Source organism: Lygodium microphyllum, chromosome 1, assembly GCF_053477565.2.
Source record: "Lygodium microphyllum isolate KBCC chromosome 1, Lygodium_microphyllum_v1.1.10, whole genome shotgun sequence".
Classification (NCBI taxonomy): Eukaryota; Viridiplantae; Streptophyta; class Polypodiopsida; order Schizaeales; family Lygodiaceae; genus Lygodium; species Lygodium microphyllum.
Window position 1 is genome coordinate 187,232,815 of NC_141135.1, and position 26,937 is coordinate 187,259,751.

At 43.6% G+C, this 26,937-nt stretch overlaps 2 protein-coding genes across 2 annotated transcripts; both read left to right on the forward strand.

The window, feature by feature from the left end:
* The first annotated feature begins 7,585 nt into the window (after positions 1 to 7,585).
* Positions 7,586 to 10,376, forward strand: LOC148042084 (uncharacterized). The gene is made up of 4 exons (XM_087685374.1): positions 7,586 to 8,503; positions 8,640 to 9,050; positions 9,233 to 9,431; positions 9,647 to 10,376. Exons 1-4 carry the CDS (start codon positions 7,909 to 7,911, stop codon positions 9,753 to 9,755), a joined length of 1,314 nt encoding a protein of 437 aa, XP_087541500.1. The 5' UTR covers positions 7,586 to 7,908; the 3' UTR covers positions 9,756 to 10,376.
* Positions 10,377 to 12,666: 2,290 nt separating this feature from the next.
* Positions 12,667 to 16,049, forward strand: LOC148042085 (G-type lectin S-receptor-like serine/threonine-protein kinase SD2-5). The gene has a single exon (XM_087685360.1). The coding sequence runs from the start codon at positions 12,772 to 12,774 to the stop codon at positions 15,628 to 15,630; it is 2,859 nt and encodes a 952-aa protein (XP_087541486.1). The 5' UTR covers positions 12,667 to 12,771; the 3' UTR covers positions 15,631 to 16,049.
* The last annotated feature ends 10,888 nt before the right edge of the window (positions 16,050 to 26,937 follow it).

The following is a 26,937-nucleotide window of genomic DNA, read 5'->3' on the forward strand; positions in this document are numbered from 1 at the left end:
CATTGAGGATCTCTTAGTCTAATAATAAATCAGTCTCAACAAAAAGCATCTTAGAAATGTGGTTTTTTTGTCCTAGGATCGCGTATTAAAATTAATGCCATCTATGAAATTTATCAACTATAGTAATAAAATTTATTTCAATCAATTCTACTCATAGTCATAAGACCTGAGAGAAAATATCCTATACTCAATTTAAGGGATTCTTCTTCTATAACAATACTTTTGGGTTCATTTTGATGAAGTACCGTAATGACCATTAGCTAGGGTATCATTGTCTTTTAGTCCTTCTGTTGACTAGTTGTCATGATTTCTAATTTGTTATGCCTATAAAGTTAATACAAAAACAATGAATTATGCATATCACAATTAGATCCCCTACTTGGACATTATGAAGGACATGACCAATTTTAAGCCATCTTAAAGAGTCACCAATGTACGTGGCCCATGGCGAAGCACATTGCATACCATTATCGATAAGTCTATTATCGTGCATCTTAAATCTCCTAATTAGACTTTATAAACGGTATGACTAATTTTTAGCCCCCTTAAGGAGTCGATGTAATGGTACCCATAAAAAAAGTAAAGTGGATACCATTACCATAATCATGGATATGCTATCATTCCAATATATGTTATCTTTCTCTTTCTCTCCCTCTCCCTTCCTCTCTTTCTCTTTCTCTTGTATTTCCTCTCCCTCTCACAATATATCTTAACACTCTCCAAAAGCAAAAGGGAGAGGGAGAGAGAGAATGCACTCTCCCTCCCTCTCCCTCTCCCTCTCCCTCTCCCTCTCCCTCTCTCTCTTTCTCTCCCTCTCCCATTTCCTTCCCCTCCCTCTCCCTCTCTTTCTCTCCCTCTCTCTCCCTCTCCCTCTCTTTCTCTCTTTCTCTCTCATTTCCTCTCCTAAACAAGCAAAAAAGAAAGTGATTCAAACATTAAACAAGCAAAAGGGAGAGGGAGAGAGAGAATGCACTCTCCTTCCCTCTCCCTCTTCCTCTCCCTCTCTTTCTCTTTCTCTCCCTCTCTCATTTCCTTCCCCTCCCTCTCTTTCTCTCCCTCTCTTTCTCTCTTTCTCTCTCATTTCCTAAACAAGCAAAAGGGAGAGGGAGAGAGAGAATGCACTCTCCCTCCCTCTCCCTCTCCCCCTCTCCCTCTCCCTCTCCCTCTCTTTCTCTTTCTCTTTCTCTCCCTCTCTCTCCCTCTCCCTCTCTTTCTCTCTCATTTCCTCTCCTAAACAAGCAAAAAAGAAAGTGATTTAAACATTAAACAAGCAAAAGGGAGAGGGAGAGAGAGAATGCACTCTCCCTCCCTCTCCCTCTCCCTCTCTTTCTCTTTCTCTCCCTCTCTCATTTCCTCCCCCTCCCTCTCCCTCTCCCTCTCCCTCTCTTTCTCTTTCTCTCCCTCTCTTTCTCTCTCATTTCCTCTCCTAAACAAGCAAAAGAGAAAGTGATTTAAACCTTAAACAAGCAAAAGAAAGAGAGAGGGAGACTCACCGATGAGATATGGCGAGCGTGGGGCGGCTCCTCTTTGCGATGAAGGCTCCTCCTCTCCTTCGCGAACGGCGGCGGCGGCGGCGGCAAGTCTTCTTCCTCTCCTTCTCTCACGACGGTCGCTCTCTCCCTCGCTCTCGCTCTCAAAACTCACAAGCCACCAACACGAAATGAAAACCGCGCTCAGTTTCGGCCGCTTTTTTCCTTATGGAGCGTCGCGCAAATAGCGACGCTATTAGCGACGCCAATAGCGACGCTAATAGCGACGCCGCTATCCGCTGTCGCTAATCGGCGTCGCTACTAGCTCAAATCCTTGTAGTGTCTCCTCATGATTGTCAGGCTGAATATACCCCATGCAATCGACATTGGGACTGATCTTCTCCTTCTTTGCTGATCTTATCGCTGCCCTTCGCGTGTGGAATGATGGATTGAATGAAGAGAACATATTCTAATCTTTCTCTCTCCTCCCTCTCTCTCTTCTCTATGGGCTGTTCATGTGCTCTCTCTTGAAGAAGGAATTCGAGTGGAAGAATGAAGGAAATGGTGATGAAGATTGATGGAGATGCTGAAGATTGAAGTGCAGAATTGGATTGAGAGCAATGGAGGCTCCGTTTGCTGGTTATGCATGCATTCAAGGCGTCTCGGGTTACGTAAGAACACGGTATGACCATTTTTATGAAGGAAAATGAAGGGTTTTTGATAGTTTATGATGATAATTATGTTCTTATTGGATGAAAATTTGTTTAAGTGGTGTTTGCACCATGATTAATTGCTGTGTATCAGAAAATGTTGGTTTTGCAATGATTTACATGTGCTTTTTAATTCTCGTAAACTCGAAATGCAGGTTTTAAGTGGTAAAATGGTAGTTTTTTTGTTTCGGGTGGGAGAAATATGTTCCCATGGGGGGAATATGGAAGATAAATTGATTGTTAGTATGTTGAAGTGAGTGGGATAAGAAAACCAAAAAATAGCATATTTTATTACCAAATAAATCAAGAAAATAGAAAAAATGAGTGAAAAATTAGAAATGACTTGAAAAAATAAGGAAATGTATAATAGTTGTTTGTGGATGTATGGTAGTGGCAAAGCATGAGGTTTGGCCTCCGTTTTCCCTATCTCTTTGTCAAAGTTTGTGATTTATCGCTTTTTATACATTAAAAAATCACAAAATAAACCTCTACACCTATGCAACGAAAGCAATACCTAAACATAGGGGGTTGGAATGTTTGAATGGTGTGATTTGCGTGCTGATTATTACTGATTTTCTGATGTATTTCATGTCATAGAGTTCGTGGTATATTAATTAAGAGGATAGTAGCACGAGTGTGGTCTCGGTGCTATCCTTTCATCGCCGCAACGTGTTAGTAAATGCATTATAAAGCCTGATTGTGCACAAGTGTGTTTCTGATTTAAAATGATGTTTGAGCACTCTAGAATCATTCATTTTTGCATGTGCATGATGATCATGGTATCGAAAAAAAAAACCTGGATGCATAGCACTTGTTTTCAATGACAATGACCCACGTTTGAGTGTGAAAGGCATCCTAAGCCGTAGGATAGATGCTCGTTTCTTGTAGGATTATTTGGAAAGGAAACATGGTATATCTCTTGGAGACATTCGAAATGAAGAGAGGAGTTTGTTTGTTTGTTTTATATGTTGAGCAGTGCATCAAGGGGCCAATCCATGCGATGTAGGAGAGCTGCAGTGAGGCCGCGGTGTTTCTACCGAGAGGTTCTCTCTTATGTATGTGATTATCGTGGTATTTATTGCCAATGTGTATGGGTTCTCCCTCTGAGGAGTTTATAGAAAAGGAAACGTTGGACTACAAAACTATAAAACTATAAACGCATAGATTAGGGCAGTTTGTCCTTTAGTAGTAGATAGACGCTCCTGGTCCACGAGGCCCTGAGGGTGTGTTTGTCTGTCATGAGCATGAGGTCCGGCTAGTGCCATAGCCAGTGTCGGCCCATTTCAGGTCCCATTAGTGGTGTGTCTGCCGGGAGTTGCCAACAAGTGGTGATTCTGGAATGTATGGTTTTCAGGGACCAAAAAGTTGGTTTGTGTCCTCTAACAAGGACCGTCAAGCCGAAATACAAAAAGCAGAATGTGCTGAGAGGGCTAGACGGCGATTGGAGATTGTAAGTCGCTATTCTCCTCAAAGGAGTAGCCCGATACGCATAAGAGGCAGTGGTCTTAGTAACCCAGCTGCTGCACATAGTCCTTTAAGTGCAGGAGGAAGCGCAAGTTCTTCCTCTCTTCCACCAAGTCAACCCACTTCAAGTGGGGGTGTGATTCCATTAGTCCAAACTCCTATTGTTAATCTGATTGTCGTTATGGCACAAGCCATTGTAATTCCTGCAGGGACGCTAAAACGTGCTTGGACCGCTAAAATGTGCTTGGACAGTCAATAGGCGTGCACGTTACAAAGAAGAAAAGAAGATTAAAAAATAAATAAGAATCAAGTACTTGTAAAGATAAACAAATATCGTATGTCAGTAACAGGAACAAAGGAGAAAGGACCAGCTATTTTGTGACTTCTGCAAAAGGACGAGACAGACTGAGAAGTTCTGCCATGCCAAAAGGAAGTCTCAAAAGGCCTACCTTCCAACTATAAAAGAAGAAGAAGATCATGGAGCAAAAGAAGAAGAAGAAGAAGAAGAAGACCATCAGGAGCAGAAGGACAAGCCTCACCAGTCCTTCTATTCCCAATTTTCTAATAGATTTTTTTAAAGCCTTGTATACCTTGCCCTAATACTTCTGTCATAAGCTTTGTAAAGTCCTCATGTAATCTAGCATTACAGCCTCTGTACACTTTGTGAGGTCCGTGCTATAGCGTCTGGATGACCACCATGTGTTTGATACCCACACTTAGCTTTTTCTGCAACAACCTCTAGTGTTTACCATGTTTGTGGTGTGCCCACACATTATAGGTAGTGACTCACTAAAGCCTCTACACACTGTGCCCTTTTGATTGTGATTGAGGAGGGGTGTTGAGATTTAGACAATCACACGTAGTATAGCCTCTTTAAGGAGCACTCTAGGTAAAGGATATGTAGGCTATCCAGAATCCCATATGCACAAAGGAGGAAAATACCACCTATCCTCAAACTATAAAGCATTGTACTCGTCTCTCATTTTCAGTGCAATATGATGGTACTTTTGTCCTTTCAGTTAAGTGCCTAGAGTCATTGCCCAACCGCACAAGACTGTGTTTATGAGTCCAAGTCTCAATCTTGGAACCTAATTCACTTGTGTGACATTCTGCCTTCAACTCTATGTCCTCATGAGTTCATTCTATACCTTCAACCGCCATAGCCAGGCTCTAGATCCATGCATTTCAACAAAAATTTGGCTTCAACTATATTTTTTTGGCACTAGTGGTAGTACCATAGTATCTCATCAGAATATCCCATGCATCCTCAATGAGCTACACTTCATTATTTGCATAACCATAGCATTAAAAATACATATGGATAGCCAATGCAATACCTATGAGCTCTCTTAGTCCACGCTTGATGTGCCCTAAGCTGATTAAGAGTTGCATTCATGTCAGGGAGTTTGGGCTCAGCCTCCGCACTTGTAACTATATCCTAGTAGCCCTTGCCAATGGAAAAATTCTCCAACCTGAACTTTCAGATAGCATAGTTATTTTTGTCTAATTTGTCACCCACTATTTGAGTTATGTTATTGGCCCTTTCAGCATTTGCCATCTCTGCAACTCTACGGATTCAATGCAGTCTGAATTAGACAGTGTCTGACTCCTTGCAGACCAAGTATACTTTGCATAGGACAATTTCAATCCTCATATTTATGAGAGTAAATTGATTGCAAAAGTCAATGATTTTTTAGCTCAAAAACATGGCAAACATCTCCAGAGTACATACGTCATAACAACCATGTTCAGTAGCATGGTAAGTAGGTTTTATTCACTGCATGCATGACATATATGTATGTTCCAAAAACCATTTACAGGTTATAGTCTAAAATTTCTACCAACAATTCTCTATGCAAAACTGAAGCAATTTCAAGCCACAAACATCCTCAAATCACATCAGACATGTGTCATGACTTGTAGGAAACAATACATGATCACATAGGCATAAATGCTTGCTCAGTTTTCCATAATTGTAATAGATAGTTTTTAGCTAGTTCAGTGGTGTAGCCATTAGTAAATTCTCTATGTAATCTGAAGTATCTTTAGCTCAAAACAACCTCAAAACATTTATGGCATGCACATAACCCTAGGGGCTCAATGCAAGTACACATAGTGGTGTATATGATTGGTAGCAATGCCAGACAAGCTTCTTACAGGCTGTAAACAACCAGCCCATTATATAACCAATAGTGAATTTAGTCCAGATTTAAGGTATATCCAGCTCACAACATCCAAAGAACATCCACATCACATCCCCAATACATGTGGAAAAGATCCAGGCTTTTGCAAGTACCAAACAAGCATCACAGCTCTTCAACTGTCAAGTATGATCTGTCATACATTCAATGACAGATTTTAGCCTACAATTTTAGATCTATAAAGCAATCCAATGCTAAATTTTCAGTCCCTATTGGTCAAGCCAAAGTGTACAAGTAGGCATATGCATTGCTAGGCATACCTGAAGCCACCGCCTATTCAGGTAGCAATCAAGTATTTATGTGTACCATACATGCTCTAGGACTTTAATTGTGGGATGAATCATTCATACAAGTTTTTAGCATGCTCTCACTTTTAGATCTAAGAATTGACCTATCCACATCCATGCATAAATACATAAAAGCAATGCCATAACATTTTCAAAGCACCCATTGATGATTTAGTGTGCCAAGGCTACCATTTGATGTGTTGAATACTCCAGATTTTAACACAAAGATCAAGCGCAAATTGTTTGTGCCACATTGATGTCCAGGTTGAAAATGAGAGGCTACTACTATTGTTCTCAAAGGTGTAAATGATGCTTGCTTGGTATAGCTTCTAAGTGAGCTCTATAAGCTTCATGACCTTAAGCATATAGTTCATGAATATTCAAGTCAAACATGGCTGCATTCTCCCAAAGTGTGATAGCCCAAAAATAGGCACATTTTACCTTGTTCATGTTTTTTGACCTGCTGCCCTTTTTTTATGTCAACATGAGCTCATTCATATGGCAAGAAACCCCCTTGGAAAGCCTCGATAGGCTTTGGTAAGCGAAGTCTGACAGACTTTATTATACATACATGTCATCCAACTAATCTACTGTTGTTGGATAGAGTTGGTAGGTAGTAGGTAGACTTAGCTTGCATATCTCAACATATATGAGTTCTCCAAGTCTAATACAAAGGAAAATAGCAAGTTACATTCTCATCATCCTTGCCAACTTATGCCATCATCTATGAGGAATACTAAATCCATTGGTATAATACTTTTTATCCCCTTATTTTTGACAATATTAAAAGAGAAGTATGCTTGTGTAGAATTTGTAGCGTGTTATAGTCATTGTAGCACGAGGTGTACAACTTTGTGAATGTAGACCCATTTAGTCACGATGTACCAGGAATCAAGAACAAATCTCTGTGAGTTATTTAGGATCACTAGATGTAATTCGATACAACCATAATACATAACCTACTTTACACATTAAGATAAAATAGCACACACTTCAAGTATAATGTTGATTTGAAAGTATAATATACACTTTAAGGTGATTTGAGGTTATGTACGTCTATGTTCACGAAGGCAAGACCATATTCATTATATGATGAACTTGTTTTTCACAGCTGCTATGATGCGTAGCCAAGTGCGGATGGGCTTGTGATATTGTTAGATGTAGGTATGGTGTATCAATATTTGACGTTGAGGTTGTAGGTTGAGATTAGACAAGAGTAGACATGTCACATTACATGGCAGTTGGGGCGGTGGAGTGCAATGTTGTGGGACGTTGAACTTGCCTTAAAGAATGCATAAAGACCTTTGGTTGTTGTAGGCGCCGGGGGCGGGTCTATTTGGGTCTTTGGACTCGGCTTCCTGGACTGTACATCGAGTGCAGCAACCGGAAACTCGCTAGCCCTAAATATCCATTGAATCAAAGTTGTTATGGCGAGTTGTATGCAAACAGTAAAAGCATAACATTCATGATAATATTAAAGAGACGCGAGGGGAAGCAGCAGGCCGATTGACAATTCGCAGCAGCGGCGCACGCAAGCAGCGCTGCGCACGCGATGATTCGATCGAGATTACACAGCAGTGCGATGATCACAGGATGTTCCACGTGCGGCGGCACTCAGAGGACGAGACTAGATGACGTCTCGTCGTCGATGTGCATGGGGAGCCGGTGATGAGAGCTGCAGGCGGTTCAACAGATTCGGATTATTACCGTCAATAATACTGTTGCTATTATTGTATGGGATCGTTATCGTTTTGCGGTATTATATCTGTGGTATTGTATGGGATCGTGGTCGTTCTGCTGCTTGGGGAGTAGAGGAAGAGGAGAAGAGACGACAGGCGCCCGAGGGGGATCGACAGGAGGAGGAATTACGTCGTCCGTCGATGAAGGAAGGCAGTCGATTCAGCGGCAGGCGACGTCGCTAGTGCTGCAGCACCCGCTGCCGGCGAGGATTCATCTGGACCGGCGACAGGGCACTGAATGGGGCGGCACGGCGCCGCAGCAGGACGAGAAGCCTGTCCCCGGCGTCGGCTTGCCTCCCGCGGCGCAGCAGCAGATGGCCGCGGCCGTCGCTCGCGCGGTGGAGGCGGCGGTGGCGCGCGTGGAGGCAGCGGTGGGCGGGCTGAAGGGCGACTTGGCGCGGGAGATGGGCTACCCGCTGGCCATGCGCCTCATCCAGGAGGTGTCGGCGGTGTTCGACCCCAACGTGGAGCGCGTGTCGCTGCGCAACCAGCCCAGCCCTTGGGGCTGGCTCCACCGCCACTACGACTTCAAGAAGGCCCTCCATGACCACTCAGAGTCCCTCCCCCTCTCTGGCCTCAAGTCCGTCGATGCCATCGCCGACACTGCTTCCCACGTCATGGCTCACTCCCACAGTAAGCCTACCTGTTAACCTATCTGCCCATCGACTCACCTAGGCACCCACCCAACCATCTATTTATCGCCAATAATTGTTGCTATTTGAGAATGTGAAACACTTCATCTATTGTTCTATTGGGCGTTATGCATCAGGGAAGTTCCATAAGAGCCATCCTGAGAAACTATATGCAGAGCTAAAGAGCTTCAAAGATAAGGGCTACATGGAGTGCCTTAAAGTCACGGATCTAGATCTCTACAATTTTCTCGACTTGTCTAGCTTCTTTGCCATGGCCTTTATCGCAAGGCCGCGCCTCTTGCAGCTCACGAGCTTTATGATGCACCGGGTTAGGAACGAGCTATCCATTTATTGGCACACTTGGGACAAGTTGCCCTTTAGTTGGGATCGACGATGGCATGAAGCAGAAGATTGGTTCAAAGCGGTGGTTGATTGCTTCAAGCTCGCAAGTGCTGCAGCACCGGACTCGCCTCCTTTGCCCACAATCATGATCGAGGTGGCACGTGAATTTGACTCCATCGAGGAGGCCTCTCGAAGAATCCATGGAGGTAGATAGGAAAAACCTAGCCACAAACTTTGGTTAGCACTCTAATGTTACAGTCGGATTAAAACTTTGAAGGGTTCACCTAAGTTGTCACTAGTTGATTAGTGAAAAAGATGGATGTCTTAATTAGTTTGGAATGTGGTAATACCACTCTAACATTGTTTTCTTAACATTTGTGAATTGTAGTGAATCGAGATAGAGATGTGGGATCCTTCGATGAGATTCTCAAACAATACAAGGATTTTAAAGAATGTGGGTTGCTTTCACCAGAAGTACGAAAGCAACAATTTCTTTGTTGCACATTTCTAGAACTTTCACTAGATATTAAGAAAAGGTACATGGAAATTGTAGAAAAGAAGAGGCAAAATGGAGATGAAGCTCAAAGGTACAACTAAAAGCATCACCGTTGTTTGTGTACTAACCAATGCAATAGATATTTAACTCATTACGATGTTGGATCCACTCTTTACATAGTGCATGCGTGCAACTTATTTTTCATCTTATCCGTGTTACAAGATTAGTTTCACTATATATAAACTACATGCATACAAACCAAACTTCCTATCTAATATACTTGTTGCCAATGCCACATGACAATAGGGAACATTCAACTAGAAGTTCCAACCCCTCACTAAGGAAACGACGAGAAGATTCCAATTCTACTCAAAGTACAAGCCGCCCTTCAATCTTTATACAGGATGAGTTCTAGCTCATGTTCAAGAAACTTTTCCTTTCTTATCCGATGTGCCAACAACATCATTGCTCCATCAATGATATGTCAACAAGCTCAAGTGAAAAAGAGATGTATAGAGGTATAGAAACCTTTGTATCTCACATTGTTGGAAACTAAATATTGGTGATCTTTTTTTATGAGGGAAACAATGGCATTAAGAGCAATCTTGGGCATAACAAAATGATCTAGAATCAAAAGGTTTTTAGGTGTTGCATTAGAACAAAGCATCTATCGACATGTAAATGTACTACAATAGTTCAACATATCAAGTTGATGACTGAGAAAATGGTAGTTGTGGAGAACAAGAGGTCTTGATTATGAGAAGCAAAATTGGGCATAGCACAATAGAGATAGTATTGGAGCCTTCATAATTTCAAGCAATAGCTATTTGACAAAGGGCTACACTTATCATTTTAGTGTATTTGTGATGGTGTATGGGATGAGAAAATTTGATTTGTATGGTGATACTAGCTCTTGAGATGTAAAATGCCATGCTTGATTTGATATTTGGGGGTTTTTGATAGAATACATAATAGTGTCCTTTCAATGTAAATGCCATACAATGCAGCAAAAGATGGCTCATCATCTATAACATATTACAGCCGATCAGTTGTCACTATGCACTAAACTATGTTCCTTTAGAGATAGAAACAATTGGGAGGGATGCATTATAATATGAACCATGGCAATTTTATCATAATAATAGTGGCAAACATCTTATTGGATTGAATAAATATCAGCATGATGCAAAAGGAAATAGTAAATTTTAGATGGAAAGTCAATTTTTTTAATGCATGTCTTTTAGTTTCTCCATGCAAATGGTTCTCTGCTGTCAATAGAGTATCTTCATGCGTGTAGATTACACTAACAAATGAGGTTTCAAAAAATTTTAAACATATGTTTCATACAAGTGATGTTGCAAACCATGACAAAATAGCAAACATTGTTCCTATCTATCATGAATAGAGCTACGATACTACGTTCCATCATGGAAAGGACTTGAAGTACATGTTCCCAATGATGCGTATGATCCTCACTTGAAATCCTCGTAGCCTGTGTGAAGTAGAGAATCCATGTGACTATGCTTATATGCCTCTAGTGGTTTTGGGGCCATCGTCCATCAAGCACTGAAACACGAGTCATAAGAGTTCAAGCCTAATATATATTATCGCAAATAAATCAGAAAGATTCCATGTTGTATGTGTCATGTGAAAGCAAACTGTAAATTTTGAGAGGTATGTCATTGTTGATATATGTCTTTTAGATTCACCATATCAAAGTATGAACCCAGTATGAATGTTTTTTGGAGACTTTCATTATGAGCACATGTGCATTGGAAGTTCTCTTCATAATGAATCTGTGGAACACAACAATCATATTGCCAAAAAAGGCTAGTGTAAAGCTTTTTTCTTGGTTTGTGCAACAACTGCATGAATCACTTAAATTTGTTTATGGTAGCAGATGTTATAATTAAAGCTTATGTAGGTGCTATGTTTTATCCTACAATTTCTATGCAGACTGTACAAAGTAGTGATTCGTATGATTGTGTTGACATGTTTATGATTGTTGTTGGAGGAGGGGGTTGTGCTATATTAGTTTGACTTAAACTCATTGTGAAAAGTACGATGATGAATATCTATTTGATATGTAGGATCTTTGATTATGTTGGCATATTAAAAGAAATAGCAATGTAATAGAGATATAAAAATACATGTCTCCATGAAGAGAACTTTTAATTGTACTTATTGCCAATAATGTGTGTGGTCCTCAAAACTCTCGCATAGGGTTCAATAACTACAATGTTAGAGCATGCTGATTTGCATGTGCTAGTTCAGGGGGGATTTGAGTATTGCAGAGAAAAGTGCTCCTTTGTGGAACAATGACGAGATTTAGCAATGTCTGCCCATCATTTGCTTCCGTGTGGCGACAAAATTTGAATGGCAGTTTGCACTTTGAGAGAGAGAGAGAGAGAGAGAGAGAGAGAGAGAGAGAGAGAGAGAGAGAGAGAGAGCTCTAGTTCCAACTTGCTTATGTTTTGCATATACTTTTATTTATACACGAGAGAGAGAGAGAGAGTGTGTGATGAGTTTCAACATCGCAGCACTTAGTCCTTTGCCATAGTGATTTGGAGTTCATTGCAAAGACATAAATTGAGAGAGAGAGAGAGAGAGAGAGAGAGAGAGCGAGAGAGCTCTGGTTCCAACTTGCTTGTGTTCTGCATATACTTTTATTTATACACAAGAGAGAGAGAGTGATGAGTTTCAGCATGGCATCACTTAGCCCTTTGCCATGGCAATTTGGAGCTCATTGCAAAGACATAAATTGAGAGAGAGAGAAGGACGTTCATATTTTGGTTTAATCACTTGAAATAGCCATTGCGAGAGCACACTTTGTTTTAAAACCTTTCAATATCGTTGCAAGTAAAAGGTGCACGTGAGCCTCTTAGGAGGGCCATCTTTATATGATGAGGTGTCGCTTGTTTAACGCCATGCTCCCCTTGGTGTCAGTGGTCACCCCATGGTTAGTGGGGGAACGCAGGTGCTGTCTGTGCACCAGGCTTAGCCCTGATGCCCATGGGCCATGGTGCGACACAGCTCTTACTTGGAAGTTGTCTGCAAATGGCTATCAATCCACAAAAATACAACTTACAAGTAGCACGTGTGACATCATCCGACATGAGTCTCATAACTTTTGCCAACTTGCCATAGCCAACCTTCTGCATTTACTCATAACACGTGGGGTTTGGACTCTGGAGAGAGCTGATAGAGGGAGAGAGAAGGGACAGGAGAGACAGAGGACTCAGGAGACAGGTGATACAAATTTATTACACAGAAGGGGGGTGGGGCTCCGGGGCTCGGGGCCCGGGGGGCACTGAGGGAGAGAGAGAGAGAGAGAGAGAGAGAGAGGAGTGCGGTGTTGTCCCTACTACCTAGTGAGCGAAGTCATCTTCGTTCTTCACTAGGGTCCTTCTGGTCTCTTCATCATCCGACTCATGAGGAAAAGAAAGGAACGGTCGCAGAGAAGAGAAGAGAGCCTACCTGCTGCTAGCGTAATGGAAGTCTCCACCATGTTCTGCATCCATTGGTGGTGGGCAGCCATTGCCTCTCTGCTCTTTGCTTCTTCTCCCTACTTCTCTTCAACTGGAGCTTCTTTCCCTCTCCCTCTTGCCCCTGGTTGGAGCTTTTCTGTAGACCTCTCACTGCCTTCCCCATTGCCATTCAATGCCCATCACTCGGCTTCCTCCCTCAGCATCTTTGCTCCTATCCTGAGCTCCAGCAATTTCAGCACCGGTAAGGGCTTCTCTCTTGGCTTCCTGAGCTTGTTTGATTCATTAACCTCCCCTCCCAGGAGGATCTACTTGACAGTGTGCCTGGGCACCAACAAGACTGACTCCACAGGGAGCACCTTTGCTGTCCCTGTGTGGAATGCCAACATAACCAGGCCTATGAAGCAAGTGGGTAGAGACAATCAGGGGGTCGTCTCTCTGGTGGTGAGCCCTGACAGAGAATTGGTCCTCAGAGATGGGAATGGAGAGGAGGTCTGGAAGGTGGCTGACGTGAGGGGTATGCAGATACTAGATAATGGCAATTGGATCATCCTTGGCCCGGACAATGGCGGTGGCAATGACAACAGCAGAATCAACCAGAGTCGTAATATTGTTTGGCAAAGCTTTGAACATCCCTCTGATACTCTTGTCCAAGGTCAGACCCTCTCTGTGGGCATGAAAATAATGAGCAACAACAGTCTTTTCACTGCACAGATGTTCCCAGGTGGCATGGTCTTCTACATGAACTCCTCTACTTCACCTGTCCCTCTGGCTTACTGGCTGGTCTCTCTCAACAAGACTGTAGAAGATTTCTTCTCCCACAAAAACTTCTTTGATTTGAAGAACTCTCGAGTGAATTTAACGTCAATTCTCGACCGCTCGCCGTGTCTGGGCCCCCTATCCTCGACCTTTGCACGTCTCCAGGGCACGGGTCTTACTGTGCAGGGAAGCTGTGCTTCATACTTGATGGAAAATTTTGTCAATTTCCATCTCAATACCCAGTATGTATCTGACTTTGTCAGGATCGAGGACGATGCGTACCCTAGAGGATACACATACTTGTATGAATCTGAGTCCAACTACTTGTTCTCTAGCCAGGCTGGCCAGAGTCTTTGCTTAGCCCCAAACGCATGTGGGGATTATGGCATATGCTCAGCAATGTTCCTGGGCAGCCAACCCTCTTGTAAGTGCCCATCTTCACAAGATAATCCTCAGCTCAGCAATGCATTTGCACCCATCCATCCCTCTGACAGTTCACGCGGCTGTAAGCGTGTTACGCCATTGCAATGTGGTGCAAATCAATCTCTTGTAGAGATCAAGCAGACTACTCTTGTCTCTATCAGGTCCCTCTTCGAACTCTCTTATGTGCTACACACAGTCCCTCTCCCTAAGTGCATAGAGAAATGCTTGTCAAATTGCTCCTGTGCAGGCTTCTTCTATCATCATGACACCTCCTTTTGCCTACCGTTTGGAGATGGCTCAGGTATCAACAATGTGACATTTCTCAATCTACCCTCTCTGGAATACTCTACCTATGTGAAAATCCAGTCCCCTACATATGCAGGGATGGATGCGGTACCGAGCTCCATCCATAGGCGATCGGCATCATCATCCCACTTGATCTTGACCATATTGATAGTTGCAGCTGCAGCTGTGGTTATGATATGTGCAGTTTTGCTTGTGGTGCGAAGGACTTCGTACTTATGGAAGCTGAAAGGCCTTGGCTCTGGTTCTGATAGTGGGGATGATGATCTCGAGGCGGTATTGCCCATGCTTCCTTCAAGGTTTTCATATCAAGAACTACTTAAAGCCACTGGGGGCTTTAGTGACCTTTTGGGTGAAGGAGGTTGTGGACGTGTCTATAGAGGGGTTCTTCATGACGGAAGGAAAGTGGCAGTTAAGAAACTAGATGTCGTGGTTGCGCGGCGCAAGGAATTCCTAGCAGAGGTGGCCATCATAGGTGGAACAGGCCACTACAATGTGGTCAAATTGCATGGGTTCTGCTCAGAGAAGTCCAACAAACTTCTTGTGTATGAGCTCATGGAGAATGGATCCTTGGATAGGTGGATTTTCCCTGGCAAAGAGAGAGACAGCTTCTTGAAATGGGACACTAGATATGAAGTAGCCACGGGGACTGCGTGCGGCTTGGCGTATCTACACAAAGGGTGCGCACAGCCCATCATTCATTTTGACATCAAACCTCAGAACATCCTTCTAGACCATGATTTCATGCCCAAGCTGGCTGATTTTGGGCTCTCCAAGCTGGTGGGGCGAGAGGCCTCCTACATCAGGACTGCATTGAGGGGCACGCCGGGCTACATTGCGCCAGAGTGGTTCTCCCAAGGCATGGTGAGCAAGAAATGTGATGTGTACAGCTATGGGATGGTGCTGCTGGAGCTGGTAGGGGGGAGGAGGAATGCAGACCAATCCCTGGTGGGGTCTGATGATGGGGAGTGGTACTTTCCATCATGGGCTGCCATGAAATGCAGGGAAGGGAGGATGTTTGAAGTGGTGGACAAGAGGCTGCAGGGAGCGTATGACCCAGGCCAACTGCAGAGGATGGTACATGTGGCCTTTCTGTGCATACAGATTGATCCTAGCCTGAGGCCCACCATGGACACCGTGTGCCAGATGCTTGAAGGAAGCAGGGAGCTGCCTGGAGAGCTAGCTCCTTTCACAGTGGCCATCATTCAGCCTCACTCATGGGATGAAGTGTCTAGTGATGCAGGCACCAGTATAATGGCTGCCTCAAACTACACCTCTAGTGCCTTCACCCCCAGCATAAGTGGCATACAGGGTCGCTAGGGCCATCATTCATCGACCCCCACGTTCTCTCTCTCTCTCTCTCTCTCTCTCTCTCATGGCCTTATTGTCATGGGCAATGGATGCGAAGGATCTTGCCATGCACCATCAGCTGGAGTTCAGTTATCGGAGGAACCCGTGTGAGGAGCTACTACTGTTACGTTGTGTGAATACCATTGTGATACAATGTGTGACTGACTTCCCATTGCGTTACAATGGTCGTCACACAAAATGTCACATTGTATGACTACCATTATCTGTGCATGAAATTCCGCCTGCCCATGGAACGGCTCTCGACTTGACTGACCATGGATGCGGCTAGTGGCTTTGCGATTGTCTCATGCCTTGTGCGTGTCACGTTTTCGTAAACTACTCAATATAATCAGTGTCGTAAATTGCGAAAGACATCTGTAGTGTGATGTTGATTACACACACCGGTGACCAATCGTTCGTGAGCATTAGTATTCTTAATAGCGAAACGCTTGGATTTTCTGTGTGTCTCTCTCTCATCTTCATCAACCTCTTCTCGCCTTGTCCCATCCACGTCTAGGCGGCCTCCTTGATGGGTTTGGATATCAAGCATGTGCAAAGTCATACCACTTCAAGACCAAATTACGAACGTTATTGGAAAAGAAAATATTTGATTGGGTGATACATCATGGAGTATCACCAAACAAGTTTGGAGATGTACCATTGACTCATTGACTCGCATGAGGGATTGGGCTCACTTTCAAGCATTGCCTTCACACACAAGTACACAAACAAGTGGAGCCCATTCCATGGGTACATGCAAATGAGAGAGAGAGAGAGAGAGAGAGAGAGAGAGAGAGAGGGGCAGAGGATAGAGAAACTTGTAGTGGTTTGAGAGAGGATTGCACGACTTGTTAGTGTCTGTTGTGTCACATTAACTTGTTAACAAAGTACCTCTAAGGGCTAGGACATGCGTAGGTCAAATCTACTTCCAAGGTCCATGTAGTTAGGTTTAGTAAGGTGTGATGGTTTAGTTAAACCACTCATGGAGTGCCTCCAAAAATGGTGGTACTCTATGTACTAGTTGAAGTTGAAACACATGGTAGTCATTTATTATAGAATAGTGTTCTCTCTCCTCAAGTCTCCTTTCTCTCATCCCTCTCCCTTCTAAAGAGCTCTCTTATCTCAAACAGTCTCTCTCCAAGTTAGCAAAGGTGGGGTCTATGTCAAATTTGCAATTGTATGACTTCCATACAATAAATTTGGTGTGTATATACCCAAGTCAGTGGACTTAGGCACATCATAGCCCTAATTTTGAGGGTACTTTGTAAACCTCTCCAAGTATCTAATTTTTATGAGGTCAAAGTCAAGAAGCACAAAATACACTAGCAAGCAATTGTTGGAAGAGAGGGGGAGAGAGGGAGTGGAGTGGAAGATGAGCCTTAGCTCATTGTTCTTCTTATTCCATTATTCTTTCATCATATTAACTAAAAGAGACTTACACACATAGGCATGACTAACTAAGACTAACTGTGGTTAAGTTATTGATTACACCGACTTACACACGTGTACAGTTGTATCTAGTTAATGCCGGTCACACACATAAAGATAGACATGAGCTTGATATTCTAACACCCCCTCAAGCTCAAACTATCTGATAAACTCCAATTTGAAGTATATGAATTTTTCTTTACCAAGAGACTTGGTAAATATATATGCTACTTGGTCTTTAGTTTTCACATGAATCAAGTCAATCTGCCTTGTGAGAACCATTTCTTTGATGAAATGGTAGTGAATCTCAATATGTTTGGACCTAGCATGGTAGACAGGATTGCTAGTCAACATAACACTATTGAGATTATCATAATGCAATCTCTCTGCTTTCCAGCTGTATTTCTAAGTCTTTCAGCAGTTTCATCAACCAAACTGCTTCGCAAGCCACTAAGGCAGCTCCTCTATACTCGGCTTTTGTACTAAACAATGCAACAGTAGGTTGTTTCTTACTTTGCTAACTGATCATACTGCTACCCAATCCAAATGCATAACCACTGGGTGATCTCTTGTCATAGGCACAATCAGTCCAATCAACATCAGTAAACCTTGATAAGTTATCATATGTACAAAACACCATAATCTATAGTATTCTTTATATATCTCATGATCCTCATGATTGCATCTAAATGTGGTTTGCGAGGCTTTTGTATGAACTGACTAATTAGCCCTACTGCATAACATAAGTCAGAACGAGTAATAGTCACGGGTAATAGTCAAGCAAAGCAATACTTGTAGTGTAATATCAAGCAAAGCAATCAGCTCATCCCAATGAGGGGATTCAGCTCTCACAGAAATAGACGTATCAAATGTTTTATACTCTTTGCTAAGTCCATTCAATGTTACTATAATCATATCATCCTCAAACATTGAAGATCCAATGGTGACAAGCTGATTCGCTATGTTTTTGATCTCTGTAGTGTAGGCTTAAATGCTTTTTCCATTCTTAGATATGTTATTGAATTGTTGCTTTAGCTAAATCTTTCTTGCATGTGTTATATTTTCATAATTATTCATGAGTATGTCCCGTGTATCCTTTGGAGAACTGCATATTGTAATGCGTATAACCATAGCATCTGATATACATAAAGAAAACCAATGTAACACCTTGTATGCTTTCTTAGTCCATAGCTTATGAGCCATTTTTTGATCATTTGTTAGATTCTTTTTCATGCATTTTAGGTTCAGTCTCATCACTTGTACATAAGTCCCATAACCTCTGCCAACCAAATTTATATATATATGAAACTTTCATAAAGTAAAAATTTTGTTGTATAGCTTTTCTTCCACAATTTGAGTGATATTGTCAGTGCCTTGAGCATTTGCCATAATTGCAGCTTTTAGGTATTCAGTGATGTATACAATTTGTAAGTATCTGACTCCTTTTTCTACAGTTCACGACTAGTATCCTACTATTCATAACAATTTCCTACAATTCAGGACAGTTTTTCTGACAACGTGCTTGTTGTAAACCGTGCTTGCTGTAAGCCGTGTTTCAACAATGGAAAAACACAGTCAACCACTACAAGATATAGACCTTATAGCGACGTTTAAAGCGACGAAAATACAAACAACAAAATTTGCCCCTGTCGTCGCAAAAAGCGTCGTTATTGACGACGCCATAGAATCGTCGCTATAACCGTCGCTATATGCGTCGCATTTGCGATGCATATAGCGACGGTTACAGACAATTTGTGACGCTGATAGCGACGGTAATAGCGACGAGTGCAGTAAATTTGCGACGCAAATAGCGACCGTAACAGAGATTTTTTTTTTTGTGGCAGGGCAGCAAGCTGCCCTGCCACATATAGCACTGTGTGCTGTATGAGAGCCATACAAAATAGTTTCTGCACTGCTTCATACAAAGCGTTTGCAAACAAAAAGAATGTATACTGAAATCATAAAACTGATGGATGAAATAAATACATGATATCGCATAAAATGCGATTGGTACAATCATAAAACAATATCACTAATACATAGAAAATGTCTACATAGATCGGGCGACTAAAAACTAAAGGTATGTGAGCTCTAAGGATCTAAGGGCGAGCTACAAATCGTCGTCCCCCGAAAGCTCTTCCCGCTGTAAAGGAGCATCAAACGGATTCTGCAGAAAAAGAAATAACATATCAATCCACCATACAATAATGCATTCAAATATCTCATGGTAACTACGGACAAGAAAGATGAGTGACTTACTGGGCCGTCGCGTCTATACAATCGGTCGATCAATGATCTGAGACCGTGCCTCTCCGCATATCGAGTCTCAAGGCCTTGCGGATAACGATTTGTAATGGAGTGCTGCAAAGAAAACAAAATGCTAACTGTTAGAAACATGATTGTCAGTACAAAGAATATCTCAAAAAAACAAATAAGCAAAACAAAAGAGAATCTTACAAAGTCCTCCAAATATGTCCTGTGGCCGCCACTCCCAAGATGATGTACCGATCCGGCCTCGATTCGTGCCCTCACCGCCTCCCGCTGCTGACTCCAACGTCCTGGCGAATTTGTAGCCTCCTCCCTCAGTCGGTGCCAGTCGTCTGCATCTAACCACTCGGGCTTTGGAGCCCCACTCTTGATTGCCTTGCGTGCGTCGGATCGTCTATGTGACATGTATGCACGCATGCAATCGATCATCCAGCCCGTAGAGAATCTATCCACTGCGGCTGGCACCGGGAACTCCTCGTGCAAGGATGCTACTATGTACTCCTTGCTCCCCTCCGGTATGTTCCTCCAATGATCCAAGACGACGTGCCGAAAAACTTGTTGGCACAACTCCCTCATGCGAGCCATCACCCTCCCCTCATCATTCATGATAATGGCTCCTGACCTGCCATCCACTAGGTATCCATAATCCCTAGGAGTGTGCCGTGTATGGGCCCTCTCCCATCTCCGTCCACGCTCCTGGGCATATCCAGGAGATCCCTGAACATCCGGTGTACCGACGGGGGTACCCTCTCCCGGAGTGCCACACAAAGGGGTGCCGCCAGAGGGTGTGCCACCAAAAGGAGTGCCACCAGAGGGGGTGCCACCAAAAGGAGTGCCACCAAAAGGCGTGACATCTGCTGACGGCTGCGCAAAAGCCGGAGTAACTGGAGTGGACGTCCCCACAGGTGTGACAAATCCTGGCGGTGATCGAGCTCCAGCTGAACGACGAGACGGAGACACCGCGTCCGTGTCTCCACAGCAGCACCCCCCTGATCCTCCTGCAGTCGCAGTCCCTCCCTCTGGCCCAAGTCGCGAGCGTCGAGATCGTCTACTCGAAGCTGAAGCATCTGATCGCGCCGAAGCTGATCTAGCAGAGCGTCCTGACGAAGAACGAGACAGCTCCTGATCTGCTATCTCTCTGAATCTCGCGAGCTAATCTGGAGACATACGTGCCATCATCTCCTGAAACTCCTCATCGCTCATCCCTCGACTCATCCTGAAAATGTCGATACTTGCACAGATAAAAATAATGTTAGAATAATCAATTTAAACTATACAAAGCACATTAATAAAATCATTTTTGAAAAATCCCTCTTAAAATGCATATCTTATTTACCTTTATGGAAGATCGAAACAACGAATTGAGTAATACAATTCTCCAAGAATGAAGTATTCTATGGTCCCATGTTAATCTCCTGACACAACTCTACATACACTGGAAGGTCGATAGACATGTCACCACAAAACGAGTCTGTCTCGTTCTCAAAAAATTCTACGACTTCTGTATTTCCATCATTGTTAGCCGATGCAGGCTCCAAGCTTGCGGTGGCCTCCACCCCTTGTAATTTCGATCCCTCTATTTGCATATTTTCTTCATCTATGCCTGGAACATCGCTTTGATCGTATACTCTCGCACCTCGAGGAGTTGAAGGTATAACATACCACCATCGAGGTTGTCGGGGATTTGAATAGAAGATTACCTGTTCACAAACACTTACAAACCGTCTTCAAACCATTGTGACATAAACCATGTCGTATTACAATTAGCAAGCAAATGCCTAGTTGCACCTGTTCACAATGGGCCGGCAACACAAAGGTGTCGCGCAAATCCATCCATTTTTTTTCGGAATCTATTTCGAGAAATCCAGATGGACCTCGTCGAACTGTTGTGCCAGCTCCTCCAAGTACCACTTTGAACCACTACACGTCGAATATTATCATGGAGAAGCTACGGTAATCCACCATAATAATACTTTGCAAATTCCCAAAATACTTCATCTCATCCACAACCGTGTTCGGATCCGTTGCTCGTCGCCGGCTCTCTTGCTCAAACCTTGCCATGACACCACAGTCCATTGTGGAGCGCATTTTGTCAATACGCTCCCCCCGAAAATGCCGTCCGCGCGACCACGCTGCACTATATATTTTGTACTGCACATTGAAACACTCAAATTAGATGTAGCAAGCAAATTTAGATACGACACATTCTAAACCCCTCATTACCTTTGGACTACATCCCCTCGAGAACTCCCACTCCTCCATTGAGACCTCTGTCCCTTCGCTGGATGCTGCGGTCAAGGCTCCATGCAACCATCGTGTTGACGTAAACCGCGGCATCTCCTCCATGCCTTCGGGATATCGAATCGGTCGGTGACGCGTACTGCGTCGGAATTCGGCTCGTGCTTCCTCTCGATCTTGCCTTGCAATCTGGTACTTGGTGAGCCACGTCTCCATGGAGGCATGGTGCAACATACAAAAGCGATTCACCTTCTCTTCCATTGAGGCATCCATTCTTTTTTCTACCCCATTTCCAACCACCACATCTCCAGTCAGCCTGTCATCGTCCTTCAGCGTCCATAGCATTTCATTGTCTGGTTCCACCATTGGTAGCCATTGTGAGATATGCACTAACGCCTCTGACACCAGCCAACCTTCCGCCATGCTACCTTCCGGACGAGCTCGTCGCACAAAGCCTTTCAGGGTTTTCATGAAGCGCTCCAGGAAGAACATCCATCGCGTATGGACAGGTCCAGCAATCTCCACTTCATCCACAAGATGCACAAGAAGGTGAACTTGTATCGTGAGCATGCTAGTGGGCAGGTATTTCTCAAAGAGACAGACTGTCTCAACTGCTCCCCGCCTTGCGGATTCAATAGAGGACGTCTTAATCTCTTTCTGTGAGATCCATTGCACCAAAGTCGACAGCTTGTAAATGGCCCCGCGAATTTCTGGAGTTAGGCATTCCGCGATCGCGATCGGTAGGACAAACTGCCAAAAATGAGAAAGCATTAAGAATAATGGTCACTTTTCAAATTTCAAAACGTCCACGCTAATTAAAATCCATTCTGTTCACAAACCTGACATATCTTATGCCAATCATGGGATTTTAGCCCAGAAATCTGGTCATCTTTAGAAAATGCGGACCTGAGAGAACGCATCATACCCGTCGGAGTGCGGATAGACTTGATTACTTGCTTCACAATGCGCTCTTCTTTGGTAGACAAAACCCAGGGAGCACGAGGAAGCTGCACTCCCCCTTCAGCACTCGACTGCGGCCAAAGCGCCTCCATCTTACCTACCTCCTTTAAATCCATTCGTGCCCCTGTAGTGTCTCTCTTTCCTGTGATGTGGTCCCATAGCAAGCTGCCCAAATTTTTGAAAATATGCATGGGATCCAACAAGTGGTTGACCTGTAAGTGGGTCCAATATGGCAACTCGTAGAAAACTGAGAACCGCCGCATTCCATTTGGATGTGAATTCGGGTTTACCATTTTCAGCTCGTACCAGCTTGCAGCGTTCATACGTGCTGGAGGTCGTCCAAGAAAACCTTCCCTGAGTTCATGATCCTCCGGCAAGAAAGCGGCGTGTCCTTGGTATACCATCTTCTTCATGGTTCGTGACCTTCGGGAGTCTAACTGTGGCCCACACAATGGACATGCATGATAACCTGAGGTAACGAGACCTGCAAGGCGATCCACGACCTAGTGAATACTTGATTGAATGAAATAAAATATAGATATTACCGGCGAGAACAATTCGGTCTGCTCACCTGAGCACTCTCCCAATCCCGGAAAGTCATGCATCGTCCACATGAGAATGGCTCGAATGTTGGCTGACCGCCGACCATCGCGCCTGCTCATATCTTGCACCGTGACCCCCTCCTCCCACAAAATCTTAAGCTCATCGACTAATGGACGAAGATACACGTCCATATTTTTTACTTTGTAGCGGCCCGGGACGAGCAAGCTAAGGATGAGATGTCCTTTCTTCGTAGAAAGCCATGGAGGAATGTTGTAGTTGACAAGCACTATAGGCCACACACTGTAAGAAGTCGAGCGCAGACCGAATGGGTTCACACCATCCATGGCGAGACCGAGCCGAAGATTCCTTGGCTCTCGCGCAAAGCCTGGGAAGGTAGAGTCAATGTGGCTCCATGCGCGTGAATCTGCTGATATTCGTTGAACTCCATCCGTGGACCTATTCTGCACATGCCACGTTGTCAACTTGCCATGGCAGACGTGCGAAACATGTGGTTTATGCGGGGGATGAGCGAAAAGTGTCTGAGGACTTTTTGAGGGATGGTTTGCCCTTGCAAGTCCTGTCGATACCTGTGAGCACCACACTTTGGGCATGTCTCCATACTCTCGTATTCATCTCGAAACAATATGCAGTCGTTGATACATGCATGGATGTTATTGTAGACCATGCCAAGCTTCCGTAAAACATGTCGCGCATCATCACGAGACTCAGGCATGGTGTTTGCAGGTGGCAATATATGATATTTCAATAACCTGAAAAAATCATAAAACACCTTGAAAAATCTATCCATGTTTGCAATAATACTGTTAAAAAAAAAAACAATGAAGTCTGTGTGCAAGGTACCTGAATAACTCAGTCACACTCGTATCGCTCCAACCGTATTTTGCTTGCACACTTAAGAGTGCAAGCAATGTCTTCAACCGAGATACTCGGCACCCATCATATAATGGTATGGATGCTTCCTCTCTGAGCGGGTCAGATGTCTCAACATCCATGGGAATCAATGCATCGATCATTGCCTCCATCTCAGGCTCCAAGATTGTAGGCAAGTCGGGAAGGTTGTCTGTCTCCTCTGGCATTGACGGTATAGATGGGCCTTGCGAGTGGTCGATTGGCTCCTGCAATCCATCCATCGCACGTCCACGAACTCTTCTAATTGGCCGCAAAGGGTGCACTCCCCCTTGGGTCGAGACATCACCCCCCTGGATACAAAATTTACCAACAAGACCCAATCTTATTGTGTATGGTTTTCAATTAGCTTGAGAGTACAATGCATGAAAAATGCTAACTTCAAATTACCGTTTGCTGAAAGTCTGCAATCGCCTGATCAATGATCTCAGATTGAAACTCGCCAAATCGTCGTACGTGTTCTAACGACAATCGGCGTTTTCGTCTAATTGCCAACTTGCATTGAGAGCAAAGACATGGGACACGCTGATTAAGATACGACTCGCGGTCTTGAACAATAGGACCTTCTTCGTTTGCCATCTTATCTACATTACAGCAAACAAGGCTTAAATGGATAGCTTTATGGAGATGTACGTCAAGTTGCAAGTTGACCATAAACCTTGCATTGTATATAGTAGTCGAGAGATTTTTCGATGTTATATCTCGGCCTTGTATCATGCTCAACGATTTGTTTGTCCCGGTAGATAATTTTTTGTTATATCTCGGCTTTGAGTATAAGTAATCCATTTTAAAATTAATGCGCGCCATCTATGAAATTTTATAACTATAGTAATAAAATTTATTTCAATCAATTCTACTCATAGTCATAAGACCTGAGAGAAATTATCCTATACTCAATTTAAGGGTTTCTTTTTCTATAACAATAATTTTGGGTTCATTTTGATGAAGTACGTGGCCGTATGCAAAGCACATTGCATACCACTATCAATACGTATATTATCTTAAATTTTCTTCCCTTCCCTCTCCCTCTCTTTCTCTCCCTCTCCCTCTCTTTCTCTCCCTCTCCCTCTCTTCCTCTCTTTCTCTCACCCTCACCCTCTCCCTCTCCCTCTCGTTCTCTTTCTCTCCCTCTCTCATTTCCTCCCTCCCCCTCCCTCTCCCTCTCCCTCTCCCTCTCCCTCTTCCTCATTTCCTTCCCCTCCCCCTCCCTCTCCCTCTCCCTCTTCCTCTCCCTCTCCCTCTCTTTCTCTTTTTTTCCCTCTCCCTCTCTATCTCTCTTTCTCTCTCATTTCTTAAACAAGCAAAAAATAAAGTGATTTAAACATCCTCCAAGCAAAAGGGAGAGGGAGAGATACAATGCACTCTCCCTCTCTTTCTCTTTCTATCCCTCTCTCATTTCCTTTCCCTTCCTCTCCCTCTCACTCTCTTTCTCTCTCATTTCCTCTCCTAAACAAGTAAAAAATAAAGTGATTCAAACATTAAACAAGCAAAAGGGAGAGGGAGGGAGAGAGAGAATGCACTCTCCCTCCTTCTCCCTCTCTTTCTCTTTCTCTCCCTCTCCTATTTCCTCCCCTTCCCTCTCCCTCTCCCTCTATTTCTCTTTCTCTTTCTTTCCCTCTCCCTCTCCCTCTCCCTCTCTCTTACTCTCTCGTTTCCTCTCCTAAACAAGCAAAGAAGAAAGTAATTTAAACATTAAACAAGCAAAAGGGAGAGAGAGAATGCACTCTCCCTCTCTTTCTCTCCCTCTCCCTCTCTTTCTCTCCCTCTCTCTCCCTCTCCCTCTCCTTCTCTTTCATTTCCTCTCCTAAACAAACAAAAGAGAACGATTTAAACCTTCAACAAGTAAAAGAAAGAGAGAGGGAGACTCACCAATGAGATATGGCGAGCGTGGGCGGCTTCTCTTTGCAACGAGGGCTCCTCCTCTCCTTCACGAACAACGACGGTGGCGGCGGCGGCAAGTCTCTTCCTCCTCTTCTCCCACAAAGCCTTGGCTCTCTCCCTCACTCTCGCTCTCAAAAGGCAAAGAAAACAAAATGAAAACGGCGCTCTGGTTTCGGCCGCGCTTTTTTTCCCTGCGGCGTCGCTATATGCGTCGCTATTTGCGTCGCAATTGCGACGCCGACATCCGCCGTCGCTAATCGGCGTCGCTATTGCCCCATTCCCTTGTAGTGAACTGAGTATAAACCAAGCTCAAATTAGTTAAAAATATTTTATGGTAGTGAAAAATATTCTAGCAACAAACTATATCTATACTAGTATCAATGTTTGTACTGTATGCAAGTAGCAATATCAAATACAGCCAACCCGCTGCTATAATCAGCAATATTTTCTCTGTTAAAAAAAGAGTATTTAGATCTCAAAACAGTCCCAAAACATCTCATTCAGTTGTCACTCTATGCAGGAGTTGATACATGTTCAACCGGTTAGAATATATTGCATGTGTGTCAAGTGAAGATGATAGGTATCCTTCCTGCAAACAATAACCAGTCAATATCCTGGTATAACCAGCAACAAATCAATCCAAACTTTGAACTTTCAATACTCACAATATCCTAAAAAGCATCTACCACTAAAGTGGTATGATCCAAGCATTTGTCACTAGCAAATAAGCATCACAGATACTTCAACCCTGTAGGTATATTGTTTTCAAATTCAAGACAGCAACCAGTTCACTGTTTTTAGCTTGCAAATAAGCTCCAAAACTGAGCATTTAACACTCCAATATCATGCTCAAATGCATGATAATAAGGGCATATACATTGTTAGAATGAAAGCTACCAGTGCCCTAGAATCACGTGCTGTTTACAACAGTAAATGACTAGTCTATGCTGAATATCTCAAAATCTGTGAGGAACTTGAAAAAACTTTCTTCTGCACAGTTATAGACCACGTCTAAATGGTCAAGAAGCACGG